The following is a 16,022-nucleotide window of genomic DNA, read 5'->3' as shown; positions in this document are numbered from 1 at the left end:
GAACTTGAAACGGTGATTGGGTGATAGTTTATTACACTATCAAAGGGTGGAACTGTCGAAGTCAGCAAATTGGATAAAGTCATTTCAATTAAAGTCTAGCAAACTTGGTTGTCTTTGTCTGAAAAGATGCGTACGGTACGCTATGACGTACAAGGGCACGCTACGGCGTGAAAGGGCGTACGCATCCACTACACGTGGCAGCAACAGTAATTGGTCTTTTACCATACATTCGCACAAACACGCATACTTATAAAATAGTACACATTATTGGTAGTTGCAACACATAGTCAGTTATGTCGAAATATAGTAGTATTTATATGTTATATCAGAGTTACATGCATATTAGTGAAATACACAGAACGGGTTAAAGGAATAACATCATGAGTGGTATCATAATGAACCTTGTTACATATCCTACTGTTTGGTGCGCTCTGCGAGGGAATCGCAGAGTGCATACGCAAGTTATGAATGATAGGGAATTATGAACTACTTAAGACTAAGGAATTCTGGCGGGAAGAGCAGAGCATACACCCTGGAGAGATGACCCCCTCCTTTGGATTCCTTAGGATGAACCAGCCAATGATTGACGACCCCTTGGACATTCCTGAGACCCGGACCAATAGATGCAAGCCATACCATCTTCATTGTATTACTGTACTTGATTGTGTATATAAGCAGCAGCTTGTGATCCAGAGTGCAGACTTCTTGTCCCCAGACTTCAGGATTGAATGACTGCACTGGATCCAGAGCGCCTGCGATAAGTAACGGCTGTATTTACTATTACTTCGCTTGAGCATATTTTTTCCACTTATTGCGAATAAATCTTTGTGCGTTGGAAACACAAATCGAGGTTCGACAATCGTTATTGGTTAGCGACAATACGCACATTACATTGTGGTCATACATTTGGGTTGAGAATCATGTATCTAGGTGTCCTGATTCGCTTTTCACACAACTGGCAATTTGTCATACAGAGCAATGCTTGTGGAATGTAAAATAAGAAGTTTGTATGTTTTTTTTAATTGGTTAAAAAGAACAACATTATAACTAACCTTCTCATTTTTGTATATTATATTCTCTGCCCTTGCTAAGCCTCGAGCCATCTGGGAAATCCTTAAAGCATGAACATGCTCCCTCATGGCCCCAGCCAAGAATGGGGAAAGAAGCTGCACGGACCAGCCTTCTGGTAACAGGTGTAATACACTGGAAGCATCAAATTCCGTAGGGTGGTTATTCAACAAGTCTACAGCAGCCACAGTCAGTGCATTGTCAGGTGTGGACGGCGTGAGGTAGGAGGAGAGAAGGAGCTGGAAGAGCCCCTTGCGATAATGGGCCTCTCTGCCCTGGGAGTTCCACACACAATAACTTTCAGCCGCAGCAAAGTCTTTCAAACGGTGAACTAAGATTTCCAAAGCCTGCTCATGCTCTTCCAGCTTCCCATGTAATATTGCTCGTTCCCTGTGCATATCTGTGTCTTTGATTTTATCTAACAGAGGAGACAGACAGCAATCATAAGCAAACAGATAAAACGGAACTATATCCACAGACTGAAATGCATTATAATTTCCATAGATAGCAGTGACTAATTTTAGATAATGTGGATTTCTTGTACAATTCTTAAGCTATCTGTGCAACATTATATATATAAAATTATACAGAATGCTCAGAAAATACAATGGAAAATTCAGAGAGATCACTGAAACATACACAACTTGGAATTAAAGGAAGACTCTGGATGTAAATTACATACATGTATATAAAATGATTCCACACAATAGTGCCACAAGAGACACATTCTTCCTCTGCCACGCTTTGATGTGTTCTTGGTAACTAGTTGGTGCACACTCACCTATGAGCAGATGGACCTGGTACAGGTCAGACTGTTGCAGCAAGTTCTGAAATCTCTGATGTAGATCTTCCAGCTCAGTGTGATCTGTAGAGTTCCCTGACTTAAGGCGTAGGATTTCTTCCAGGTACAATATAGCCAAGTGCGTATGGTACTTTTCTTTCTGTATGTAGAAGCAAGAAATAATGACAGTATATCAGCCTAAACAGCCATAGAACACAATGTGAATAATAGTGGTTGTTGTACAGTTCTTTGCTGGAAGTCTATGGGATAACTATACGATCCCAATGTAATAGTGAATAACTGAGGAAAGCTCCTACATAACCAATACTATAACCAGTGCTATGTACATATTAGATTTTGTCAAAAGACATGAGCAAACAAATGCACTTGTATGGTCTGTATATATGTTCTATACACACAAAACATAGGTCCCTTCCACTTCCCTTACAACAAAACTATGAATTTCTACACAAATTCATTTATAACTGAATCATTAAAGGTAAAACACAGATATGAGGAACACTTCATAAAACATGCGAGATAAATAAATGGCGTTAAGAACCTGTTACATTGGGATAATTGAATGATACATCAATAAACCCATCAAGGCCGAAAGGGAGTTGTACCCAACAGACCTATTTTCACAGCCTATTTTTTAGCCTAAGTGAATGCTATATTGTTTACTTCATTTTGGAAGTACACCAATGGCTCACTCACATTGACAGCTTATGTACGCTGGCAGAAAACACACACACACACACACACACACACACACACACACACACACTGAGAAAGTCACAAGTCGCACACATGAACCTCATCCAAGTCAACTGTGCAGTGAGACCAGACAAGCAAATAATAGAGGAGTTGTAGAAAAAAATGTGTTTCTTTGAACCATGAAGCCGATGTTTCCTGCTGCAATTGGAATGTCAGCACTTCATTGTAAGTGACGTACAGTAAAGTAGTGCTGACAACTTGCTTGACTGTGTGACAGGAGCCAGAACTTATATAGGCCACAAAGACCACAGTAAGAGTAGAAAGCAATGCTCAGTGTGTGGAAATGGCAGTAGGAGGACATCAGATGCTATAGAATGAGAATCAAGGAGCAAAGATTTGTTTGTCTAGTGACTGTTTCCCTGATTAGATTTATCCCATAATATTCATTTCATTGGACCATTACCTGAATCCTCTTTTCCATGACTAAATATTCCAGGTAGATTAGTAAAGCCTTGTGGTACTTGCAGAGATAGTCAACAGTCTTATCTGGACAGAAGCCGTTCTGCAGGTTCTCTTCCGACGGCCGCTTGGTAAATATCTGAACCCCAATCTGTAAAATGTCATAAGTGATTATTTCAAGATGAAATACATGAAATCCAGAGATTAACACTAGAGTGAGAAAAACGCTTTCTATATGCAAATATGCAGAAACTGGCGCCCGCATATACAAAATATAAATGCAGAATGGTGTAGTCCACAATCTATACTACCTGCCGCAACATCATCTGCTCACTAACATTATCCTGTAAATATGCTGCAAGTAATACTTAACCAATCACACATAAATATAAAGTCATTAGTCAGCTGACAGAACTATAGTAAACCAGGGTGTGAACCACCACTCAGAAAAACAGGGTGCGTTGCACAAGACTGACAGACAAGAACAACAGAGAAATAGACACCATAAATGTGTTTCTAGCATTACCAATGCACATGCTATCTGTTAATGAGTTGATGAACATATGTATTGCGGATCACAACACATCACTACAATTTGCTCAGACAGTTAGCTATAACATGTTTGTGGCCTTTTTTGGAAATTTAAAATTTAAAAAAACAACAGCAACAAAGACTGTAAACAATAATTCTACAAATAATGGAGATGACATGTTCATATTGCAGACACAAAAAAGAGTAAAACTAAATTACCCATCCTCCAGTAATATATGTCTCTCTACTATTTCTAAGTGCCCCTGGCATGAGTAATGTATTACTGACAGATAGCTGCTTGCCCTTACTGAACGTCTGCATTGCCCCCCACCACTTACTAAACACAGCGCATGTGCCAACTTATAGAAGAGGTGGAGACGCAGTGGTCTGACCATTATGTCCAGACCATAAGTGTAACAAACGGTATACCAGCACTTCTAGATCCTTCACAAATGCGGACAGTCTTAACCCAAGCTGAGAACCACAAACCTGCTCACTTTTCTGCAAAACCCAGTCTGCATATTGCCACACCAGCTGCTGGTCCTTGGAGAAGGTCAGGAAGTCCACTACATACTCAAACAGGTCCGGCCGGGTGTTGTCTTCCAGGTCACCATTCACAATCCTTACCCAAGTCTGTAAGAAAGAAAACATTAAGAGCTTTCTCACATGTTTGAACTTAATGTCTGGAGCTACGGCATCTTAAGGGTTAAATTAATTAAAGTTTTGACCGTCATAGTGAGCTTACATAAAATGTGATTGCCAATGTGTTAAATTTATAAATAAAAATATATTTTAACTCATCCCAGAAGGGAATCAGTGAACAGCCTGTGTTGTGGTGCCGAGGGTCTGCCCATCCCTGGTGGTCCGGCGTAGGGGCTGCTGCTAAACATTGCTTACTAGCGGCCTCAACTTTAACCCCAGCTGGTACCCACAGAACAGCAACACTGGACGGACTGCTGATGGCGCTTGCTGGATTCAAATCAATCCAGGAGACTTGTTTCCTGGGAGTTTCAGAAGGCAGAGTGCTACATTGGAGCTTGGAGGGCTTCAGTAGCGGGAGCAGGAAGACTGCTGCCTATAGGTCTTGCTACAATCCCTCTATAAGCACAGTTGGCCTGTAGGGGGTGCTAGAATCCATAGGATGTCTCCTAGATTACTTTGAGTCAGGTATTTAAAGAAAAATCTCACTGGGGGCATCACAATGGTATGCAGTTGGTGCTGCTGAGTGTCTAGTTGCAGAGTAGCACTAGTAGGAACGGTCAGTAACAACAGGTTACTGAAATTAAGATAAACCTTAAAACAAATCTGTAAAAACAACCCACAAAAGGGTGGCAGAGTATTCCGGTCATAGAAAGCCTACAATATAAATGCAAAACTGTACACTAAATTTGTCAGGCACAGTTCCCACCCAATGAAACTTGAAATTTAGTGTTTTTGATACCTGGAACAGGCAGGCAGAGAGGTATGGATACATTTAATGTGAAAATTGAGTATGCCTCATTAACTGTGTCCAAGCCACCTTCAAACCACACTCAAAACAGTTGGTCCCAACTCACATCTGAATACATTTTAAGCTCCAACGCGGTCCACTGCATGTGAAACTGACACTTTGCTTCTTCGGCTATCAACAAGCAAATGTAGTTGTCATATGGATCAACAATCGCTACAACTACTGCAGTGCCAGGTTAAAGTAGTTCTCTCTAGCAAATGCACATATATAAACTAAACCTTACTGAAATTGTTAAATAGTCAGTGTCATCTACCATAGAACTGCTTTTCCTCCCAATGACTATGGTCCTTGATGACTAGCTCAAATTGATTATAAGTTATAAACGATCAGTATGCAATTATTTAGGCCAATACAGCAGTCTGCTCTCAACAGGAATGTTTTTTGCAGCTCTTAAAAACAAAACAAAAAACACATTACCAAGAGAAAGCCCAAAGGTCATGAAAAAACTATATAAAATACCTTAACAAATATTGTAGTTTATCCTTCATAGAGTGAAAAGTCGAAAATGCTTCTTGTCACGAACTTACAAAGTAGCAATGATTAATGCATTAATGTAGCCATCTTAATGACATGTTAAAATAAACTAATTTATGAATATAGAGATACTTATCATTATACCCATTTATTAAGGCAATCAAGAGAAAAGAATAAAAACAGAAAATTCAAGAACATACAAGTTAACAATAAAAGTACACCAAACTCACTCATTATATCTACATAAAAACGAAGACTTTGAATAACAAATCATACACATTTGATAAAATTACCTGAAGAGCAGTTGCATCTTGCTTGTTGTAGTGATACAGTAGACCAAGTGCAAAATACCTGCAATAAACAGACTGAATTACCACAGTATATGTAATAGTGTTTTGTATGTGTAGACTACAATAATTTGTTAAAAACATCAGATTACTGAAATGGCTTCAGGGTGTTGGGGAAGTTTGTCAAGGATTCTAGGCAACTATCTATGGGCTAGGCGAGCCATGTACATGTATATAACAAATATAGGTATAGGGTAGTAGAATGGATAGGAAATTATTGCTATCGTCTTTGAAATGAAGAAACTATATGACCGCTTTGAAACATGCAAAACAGATCAGAAATAAAGCAAACTAGACTTCCAAATTGAAATGTTCACATACATACCATAAAGGTAGAATATATAATTATGCGGTAAGCTGAGTTTCCACTGTAGTCCTGCTAAAAAGTAAAATATAACCTTTCCACTACCGACATCTAGAGCTCCTCCCACACCTTTAAGTCACTGTCATAGTGGGATATTACATAGGTCAAAACAGAGAAAGCAGTAATTTGAGCTGCTGATACATCACTGATTCTGCTCCTCTGTAGAAATCCATCAAGCTCAGCAATACACATCCTTTGATTCATTTCAAATACTCCGAAAACTCTTAATTTCATAGAAGCTTACCCGTCAGACCATCCTTCCCACAATATTCATTCAGTACAGTTTCAACTTGTTGAATAGGGACAATCTTTACCCTTTGTATCACTTTATGCTGATATTTAATGAGAGATATCTTAATGTCTGTGTACCTCTTAGAAATGATACAGTGTTACTTAAATAATTGTGGCTTTAAATACAGAAACGTACTTCCCCCTTCCTGCCCTCCTACAGAGCTGTTTCGTCTCTCCTATAATCCAGTATTCCATACTCAGCAGATCATGTATGGCAAGGCATGCCTAGAACTGTAGTCCTGTCATTGCTCACTGTCTACAGAAAGCAGCCATTTGTACCAAGCAGTGGGTGCAAACTGTGTACAACTCTGCAAGTTTGGTCAGAGAGTCAAATAAAGCATTGGTATAAAAGGTATTTAGAATTATTGAAATAAAAAAAATAAAAAACCTGCCAGAAGAAGTGTTTAGTTAAATGTACCCCAAGTGATTCTGGGAATATAACAGTAGTACTTTTGCAATGACAGCAAAGCCATACAGCAGTGTTTTAGTTATGTAATTAAAAATCAAGTGCCAAAGCGTGTAATAAAGACTATGTGGGCAAATTCAATGAGAGCAGAGAACGCTAAAATTGCCGAATTTGAGGGGAGGCAGGACACGTTGGACCCAAAATCCCTAGCAATGTAGCTTCCACAAGAAATACTCATCATTAGGACTTATTTCATCAGGATAGAGGACAAAGTGCTCCTAAATCTGAACATGTGGAAGGTCAGAAGAATTTGAGATTGGATGGTCACAAAGAGAAATTTAGGGCACAGCTCACTTTTTGTGCTTCTCCAGCCAGGCAGCACTGTCTGCCATTTCACAAGCATTGTCCGAGACCAACAGATCCAGGAGACTTTCATGATCTGTTTCTGCATACAGTTTCAGCAAGGCCGTGTCTATATCTTCCTGGTAACCGTTTGCTACCTCCGTGCAGCGGATTTCACTTAAATAGGTCATGAGAAAACGTTTGCACTTGGTGACTTTCTCCTGGTCGCCTCGGGTCAGCTGGTTGAGATCGGCATATTCATGCAGCGGAGGGTGTGCCCGGATAAACGCAGAGGATGACGGTAGCAGCAGAGGGTAGAGAGAGATTAGTTCCCGCATATCTAGGCGACTGGTTCTGCAAAACCAAATCAAATGAAATAAAACAGAAATAAACACACATACTATAATTTAAATTGATGATAAAGAACGGAAGCATTTCATGAGAATTACTAAAACACTACTGTCCCATCCTATAGCAAGATGAAAATATTCCCAGCCAGTGTGCCCCAGTGCCAGGCTGGAAATGCCACAAGAATGTAGGTGTGTTAGGTGAAAATTTTTGAGACAATGGGGGCGATATGTGGAATACATTTCAATAGACAGTTAAAGAGATGAAATGGCATAGTCATTCCTAGACCCAGTTTTACCAACTGTAACAGTTTAGCACAGGTGTCGACATACAACACAACTTCTATTGTTCTAGACAATACAACATGATAACCTTATGTTTTAATTTAAAACCTAATTTTGTCAGAAAAATGAACTGCCACAGACATACAGGCCTTAGAAAAGACGACACTGGAAACAATCAATGAAAATATATTGAAATCATATATTGATATCACTGAAATAGTCAACTACCCTTTTTTAATTTACTTAAAGCTTTAGGAATTTATATATATATATATATATATATATATATATATATATATATATATATTTATTGATAAAAGTCCCGTAGAATCAAAATAAAAAATAACAGACCTTATTTATGTCTTTATTTATTATAATGATCCAACACTGAACTGTCCAGCCTATATTGGATAATCTATGTTAACCTATAGATGAAGTAATTTGTGACAGTTTCATTACCAACAATGGGCCAGAGTTGGATGTAAGTTAAACCGTGAAATACAGTAATCCACATTGCCGCCATGTGTAGGCACAGAAAAATGAATTTAACATAACATTTAACGAAACTTGCAGCTCTCTATGCCTGGAAAGGCAGATCGGTGTTGGGCTAATGCAAGTAGAGTACAGCAGTGGCATATACACGCAAGTATAGCATGCCCCCTGGATACGGTGTCTATAAAGACCTGGTCACACCTTCTGATATGAAGGATAGGCTGGTGTACAAGGCTGCATCCATAGGTAACTTTAGTATTATATAAAAAAAAAAAAAAAAAAAGGAGATCCCTTCCACCCGTCTCCCCAATAAGTAATCCGTACCAGTGCTATGGTCTGGGTTGGTTAGCTATAAAAAGGGAGACAACGAGCGTGGGATCTGAAAGGGGCAAGTATCATGATTCTCTTATATTGTTTTTACTTTTAATTTATTTTGACTATTTCAGGAAAGCTGATTCCTTAGGTAAGAGGGCGTTTAGGGAGTGTTTATTTTAATTTGAAGTGTTTTAAAATCTATATCTGTGATCCTTTTCACTTAGGTACTATTGAGAACTACATGTTTCAATGGGCCATGGTGCCAGGACATGCTGGTGCTCGTAGTTCCACAAGGGATAAATAATGGTCTTTTAGAAAGCTGTGGTTTCCTCATTGGCATTTTCAATCACACCGCTCTTGCTCAGTATTGAACACAGACACTAGATAATGGCAGAGTCCTCCAGATACAGCCAATATACTGTATACTTGTGCTTGGTGCGATTGTTGTTGGAGGATCACTCCTGGTAAAATTACACAGTAGTGTTTTATTCCCACATCTTCTGCCTGGTCTAGTTTTATATTCCTTTCCAACCTCATGAGCTAGCAATCTTTTTCTCACGTTTTAAAAAATCTCTTAACTGGGACATTATTCACTTCCAAAACCTGCCTAAATGTGACAACCATTTTTGGATTTTACTATAGAGAGCATCCTTGGCATGAAGAACGCCACCATGTATTAAGCTGGGTACACACCACAGGGGTTTCAGACGATTATCGGGCCAATCACACAATAAACGACCGTTCGGCCCAATATCGCATTCGTGTGTACGCTCTAATGATGACCGGTTATCGCTCCAAAGCATATTGTATCGTTTCATTTCATTTTAAAACCAGATTAAAAATGTCTTTCAAAGATGGAGCAATGTCGTTCCAATTATAGTATATGTGTGTGTATGCACTCAGGATCGGCAGTGTCCATAGATCTCTATGGAGTGTGCAGAGTCACAATCTTTTCAGCCAATGGTTTTCTGTAGTGTGTACACCCAGCCTTACAGTGTGAACAGGGGAAGGAAAGTGATCACAGGGATCAATGATTCCTAGGTAACCAGCTGTTTTACAAAATGTAGACCTTACCACAGTACTTGTAAAAGGAATTAAAATAGAAAATAGTGCAAACCAAGCCTTAATGTTAGAGCAATGAAAATAATGCAGAAATATAGATTATGTTGTAGGCTTTACAGGGGTCTTGGACATGACCTTTTACACACAGAGTATAACAAATATTGCAAACCTAGTCAGTGTTGTGTGAAAATCCTATGTTATGTACTGTCATTAAGGCCGCAGAAGTAGCAGCTTGTGCCATAAAGTCAGATAAAAATGAGTAAGAGATACACGTCCGGTTATTTTGGGGGTACAGACCCCATCTGGATCAAACATTTGCACTGTGAGTAGTGTGGTTCTTAATGCGGTATAGGACATTACTTTTTCGAATGCCACAACAAACGACTAATGCCGTTACCACATGAAACAGTATTATGCATCTAACTATAACAATGTGATAACACGTTTCTGCCACAGATACACAAATATATTCAATCCAAGAGAAATGATAACTTACCTGAATAATTCTTTTGCTTCTAAAAACTGAAGCTGAGCAAATTGTATAAATCCAGCCTGCTGCAGGATTCTTCTGTACATAACCTGAGGAAAAAGTCTTTTCACTGGTCTGCATACTGAAAATGGCAGCATTTCAAAACACTGAAAGCCTTACCAATTTATAGGAGACCTCCACTCAAAGAGAACTTTCCTTTAAACCGTCATAGATCATCTCACCATCGTACACACAGCTTTAAATGGTGTCTAATGTTATAGCAACATAGCTGCTTAGTTTCCAATAATTGACCATAAATGTGGGTGGTTTTCAGAAAGACATTATGCTCTTAGACAGGTCGACAGCTCTCATGCAGTCAGACAGAGACGGAATAAAAGTGGAATCTCCTTTATTTCAACTTGTTGTAAAGGATAAAGGAAGCTCCACTACAGTAAAACTCTTTGGGGCAGATTCAACTGTCCTCGATGTTCCTGAGAACACTGCGGATGCACTTTTTCACCGTTACTATGGTAAAAAGCAACGCTGAGTTTTGCTCAAATCTCTATGGGGCGCGAGTAAAAATCAGTGTTGCTTCGGTCAAAAAATATCCGCGCAAGATGTCTCACAGCCGTTCCAGAGGCACCTCGCGCAGATATTTAGGGAACTGAATCTGCTCCTTAGTATTCCCATGCTCATAGCGCCCAGACTTCAGTCCTCTAGCTATCAAGGACTTTTAGAGCCGTAGAGACAGCACAGCCTTTTTGAATAGTTGTAAAAGAATAATTAAGCTTGGACAGGTGACAGGTGTCACAGCCATCCAATGAGGTTGTGGGTGGACTTAAATGGGATCTCCAAATTTAGAGAATTTTATTGTACATGCAGATTTGTTTGTTTTTGGTGCCCTTGTATATGAAAACAGGTAAGTTCAGGTGTGTGCTATAAATACATTGTTTCTGCTCAGCACAGTAAATAAAGGTGACTTTTCCTTTAATTATTTAGTTGCAGCTTTAGAATAGTTCTACGAGACACAAGTCTCTCTTGGCCTTCAGCAGCTGGAGGACTGTGGGAGCCATATGTAGCGACAGAGGTGGAGGGAAACCAGCGCTAATTTAGCCAAATTAAATATAAAAAATACCAAATTCCAATTTAGTTCAGTGCCTCAGTCTGGCTGAAAAAGAGCTGACATAATTGTCATTCTGAAAACCACATACAGTATAGAAGCTGTAATGACCTTACCTACTACAATCTGTGTGCACATCTCTAATAGGATGTGGCTATCAATACTGGAGCAAGTTTGAGAGGTGTCTATCTCAACGTTTCTGCCAGCGCTTTCTACAGTGGGAAGTCTTAAAGGGACCACTCAAAATATAAAAGGGATTCAATCACATTTAAATAGACTGTATTTTTTTAAAGTGAACATTTTATATAAATATACATATTTGCTCTAGGTATGTGTATATATTTTATATAAATAACTGATGTGTAAACAGGATAAAAGCATGGTAGGGACTACAAATAATATTGTATTATTAGTAAGGAGACAATTTTGTTTAAAAAGAATATTCTACAATACTATGGGAGATAGAAAGTCCACATGCTTTTAAGCAAAAGCGAAACAAAAACATTATTATTCTAAAAACATTAAGAAAAATGAAAATTAATTAACCTGAAATTTCTCCTTTGGGATATTGCGTCGGGCTCCCTTGGCAAGCACAAGAGCTTCTTCTACTCTCTGGTTTGATAGAAGGTCCTGGATCTGTTTTTCCAAAGGCAAGGAAATTAAAACATACACTCCATTACCAGTCGCTACGATCACCCTCCCTGCAAAATATAAGGTACAAAAGTGAAAGAATATTTAATTTATGGTAACTTTGTTGTTTTGCACTGCAAAAAAATATATAGATTTCTAATGAATAATTTAACACACAATTAACAATTCACTTAACTATTTGTAGACCACATAATAAACATTTACAAGAAAAAAAAAAAAAAGAAAGAATCCAACTATAGTATACTGTTAATTCATGCTTTTGTATCCACAAGACCAGATTACTGACTGGAGTAAGAGCAGCAGTGACTGCAGCTGGGACAAAATATAGTGTCCATGCTGCTAAGCAACATACCCTATTTCCCCATACTACCAGTACTTCCTGCCCTGCACTGCCTGCCTGTAGAATGGACACTTTGGGTCTGATTCATAAAGGAACTTAAATTAAGAAGTTTCTTATTTAAGTCTCCTGGACAAAACCATGTTACAATGCAAGGGGTGCAAATTAGTATTCTGTTTTGCACATAATTTTCATGTAGCACACAAATATCAACTTTACATTTCAGTGTACAAATAAGCCATCAAGTATTTGTGTGCTACATGAAAAAACAGTCAGTATTTAACTCATGTGCAAAACAGAAAACTAGTTTGCACCCCTTGCATTGTAACATGGTTTTGTCCAGGAGACTTAAATAAGAAACTTCTTAATTTAAGTTCCTTAATGAATCAGGCCCTTTGTCTTAAGATTGGCCAATTAACTCTTTAAACTCGAATAACCAGGGCCCCAGTTACTTGGAAAAATAAAATTTGGCACCTCATAACACCAAGCATTCTTTATAGTCATATGGGAGAGAGAAACTAAAAGTACCCAGTTTACCTACAGCCTTTTAGAGCTTGTGTGTTCCATCGTGCTGTACTATCACTGCAGAACTCTCTATTCTGTAATGTGCAAGAGGCACCTTCTCTAGAGGGATATAAGGAAACACTTACCCAAGTTTTTAAACTTTTCATATACATGATTTCTGTAATAGAGCAGATTCAGGATTTCAGAAAGGTGCAATTGGGTGTAGGCAGCATCCAGTGGGTCACCTACTGGTAATTTCTTAAGAACAGCACAGGCCAGAAACAAGGCACACAGACTGGGATCAAATCCCTTTGCGAGGGTGCAGGCTGGTGCTTAATTCTTTGGTGCGTATGTGGGTGGATGTTATCATAACACAGACTGGTGTATAATTATTATATGTAGTGGACAGGGTGACAAGAAATAGTTTTGAATTCATTTGTCAAGGCCTGTGTGAGTTACACAATTTGAAGGCTGTTAAGTGTTCCATAAGGTGGTCTAGAATGGATACACAACAATGCTCTTTTTACTTAAACACATCAGCAGTGCTGGTGCTGAAGAGACTGAACAATCTGCACATTTTAGTTGTACTTAACTACAGATAAGTGAACTGTAATAGGTTATGATTTCACAGGGCTGGTGCTGTTTAAAGTAAAAAAAAAAAAATAATTGATAGAACTAAATTTTGATGGGATCTGGTCAGCAGAAAAGAGAAATGACAGGCACACTCGCCACATGTAATACAACAGTACCCGTACAAAGTCCATTAGACATGTAACCTTCGGAAGGGCACTAGAGGAGGGGGAAGTGTTATATAGTCTTCACTCTTTATTATAGTGGAAACAAGCCCAGGTTTATTTTACTTCTAACAAAGTACACTGTATATGGTAATTATTTACTGTACCTTAAACAGTGCAGCTAGGTCTGGGGTAAGGAGATATATGGAGGAGACTGGTTACATTATTGCTTCAGGAACTGGCTTTCTACTAAATAATGGTTGAGCTGCAGTGTTCCAGCAATATACTATTGCTGCTTTGTAAATGGGGACTGGGTAGCCCGATTCTCCAGTGGGTGATATTTATCCAGCAACTTGTTTGTGAATCAGTACTAATTCGGAAATTAATTAGATGAATCATTAAAATTCAGCCAAATTTCAAAATCATTGAAATTGATTTACTAATAAGCAGTAAAGAGGGAAAAAGTTTGGCAACAACGCCCTGCAATCTTCCATGTCTCATTTACGCTAAATAAATATATACTTCTTTTCTTCATACAGACAGAGCCTGATCAGTTAAAAAGAGGAAGGAAACAAGAACACATACTACTGAAGGAATAAAAACAACAGTAACAAGATAAGATAAAGGAAACACACTCTTCCTGTTTCAATACGGGAAAAAGTAGTAGAGGAAGCTCAGTGAGGACACACTGGTTTTTAAAGTGTCATCCTTACGATGATGGAAATAATGCTACATATGGTAGTTCCCAAATCACTTATTACTGTTCTCTTGATTACAAATTTTTATTCAAACTACATCAGCGACTGTAATCACCCAAAAAGGTGAGCTATGTTTGCCACCCAGCAACATGCCAGTTGAACTGAAAGCTACAATATGATTTACAGTCATTTCTGAACGATCCAAAAAGTCCCATGTCAACTGCACCTATGGTACTATTATTATTATTAAGAGACTTGTGTTTACTGATGGAGACTCTCCTGACAGCACTGTAAGGATAGGTCACAAACAACTAACCAACACATGAACACTGCTGTACTAAAGACTGACTTGAGAGCAAACAGCAGTGTTTGTTGGAGACCAAACTTCCAATTTCTAGCAAGTTTGTTTTCTTTTGTATTTTTAAGCCTAGTTTACTTTTTACTGGTCAGGAGGTGAACAAGCCGTCATGCTTCTAGTATTTTATAACTTGAATTTAACTTTATAGCACTGGGAAATGTATGAATACTAAAACGAACATGAATATTATTACTATTACTAGCCTCTCGCCATGTAATACTGCAGTACACTGATAAATAACCAAGAAACCACAGTGATTCATGGCTGTTACCTTCAAAATCCTGCAGGATGATGCCTTCTTTGAAGGGCAGACTCTGTTTCTGTTGCTGGTCCAGCATGCTGTGCACCGTGATGAACTCTTCATCCATAGCCAGCACGTAAGGGAACGATACCGCAGCGCCAATTACATTCTCCGACCAACGAACTGGGGCATGTTGGGAGATGCCGGCAACTGTGGCAAACATGCCTGGCAAAACAACAAATAAACGGTATAATTTTGTATACTGAATTATAAATAAAGTATAGATAGCAACAGCAGGAACTAATCTATACAAAAAAAGGGTCAGGCTGAAATCTAGAATAAGGAAGCACATCTTTAGAGAACAGGTAATAAAGCAAGAGAATAGCCATCCACTTGGAGAGATTGAAAACGTTTAAAAATGGTTCTGAATCAACTATCAAAATAAAACCATGTGGGAGTATCATCTCAGTGGGGAATAGAAGTGCTGCTATAAAAGTGCAGACTCTCCAGGTATGTTTGTATGTAACTGGGAACCTGAAACATTCCTTTTTGCATGTGTGGTGTGTAGATATTTAGGGATGTGCCTTATGTAAAATGATGGCTGTAGCATATAAAATATATTATAAAGCCATAATAACAAGTACTGTATACCCAGTGTCTCCACATTATACAAAGATCCCCTGGCCAGTGCACCCATATTATACCAGCACCATACACCCTTCCCCTCGGGTTTATAAATAAATCGTAAAAGAAGTACTAAACTGATATTGACAGTTTCCTTGATTAAAATAAAATAAAAATCTAATAATATTCAAAAGATTATGTAAAAGTATTTACAATTGCAGTGCAGGGGAGTGCAACCTTTGTTCCATTATTACTATGTCACATCTAGAAGTCCATCTTTATTTCCAAGAAAAAAATGTTTTAATACACATATTTGTGCATGTTACTTGTATAATGATATAATAGTAACATGAATTTAGGTGTAATGGGGTCCTTTAACAATTGCCATTTTATTGATATTTCACATTAATGTATATACCCACACCAGTGTCCTCAAATTATACCAGGCAGTGCTCTGACACAGAGCTCAAAGGACTGGACATCTGACACCAGAGT

General features: G+C 38.5%; 1 protein-coding gene across 1 annotated transcript in view; it reads right to left on the bottom strand.

Annotated features, from left to right (window-relative positions):
- TGFBRAP1 (transforming growth factor beta receptor associated protein 1) overlaps window positions 1–16,022 on the bottom strand; it is a 38,616-nt gene that overhangs the window by 12,426 nt on the left and 10,168 nt on the right. Inside the window, exons 3-11 of the mRNA XM_075200180.1 lie at window positions 14,934–15,128; window positions 11,927–12,081; window positions 10,288–10,370; window positions 7,303–7,644; window positions 5,834–5,891; window positions 4,046–4,189; window positions 3,030–3,176; window positions 1,850–2,009; window positions 1,053–1,486 (exon numbers count right to left, since the gene is read on the bottom strand). Of these exons, the coding sequence (XP_075056281.1) occupies window positions 1,053–1,486; window positions 1,850–2,009; window positions 3,030–3,176; window positions 4,046–4,189; window positions 5,834–5,891; window positions 7,303–7,644; window positions 10,288–10,370; window positions 11,927–12,081; window positions 14,934–15,128 (1,718 nt within the window). The remainder of the gene's footprint in view (window positions 1–1,052; window positions 1,487–1,849; window positions 2,010–3,029; window positions 3,177–4,045; window positions 4,190–5,833; window positions 5,892–7,302; window positions 7,645–10,287; window positions 10,371–11,926; window positions 12,082–14,933; window positions 15,129–16,022) is intronic.

The sequence above is a fragment of the Mixophyes fleayi genome, chromosome 2, assembly GCF_038048845.1.
Source record: "Mixophyes fleayi isolate aMixFle1 chromosome 2, aMixFle1.hap1, whole genome shotgun sequence".
Lineage (NCBI taxonomy): Eukaryota > Metazoa > Chordata > Amphibia > Anura > Limnodynastidae > Mixophyes > Mixophyes fleayi.
This window is presented reverse-complemented; position numbering and strand designations above follow the sequence as displayed.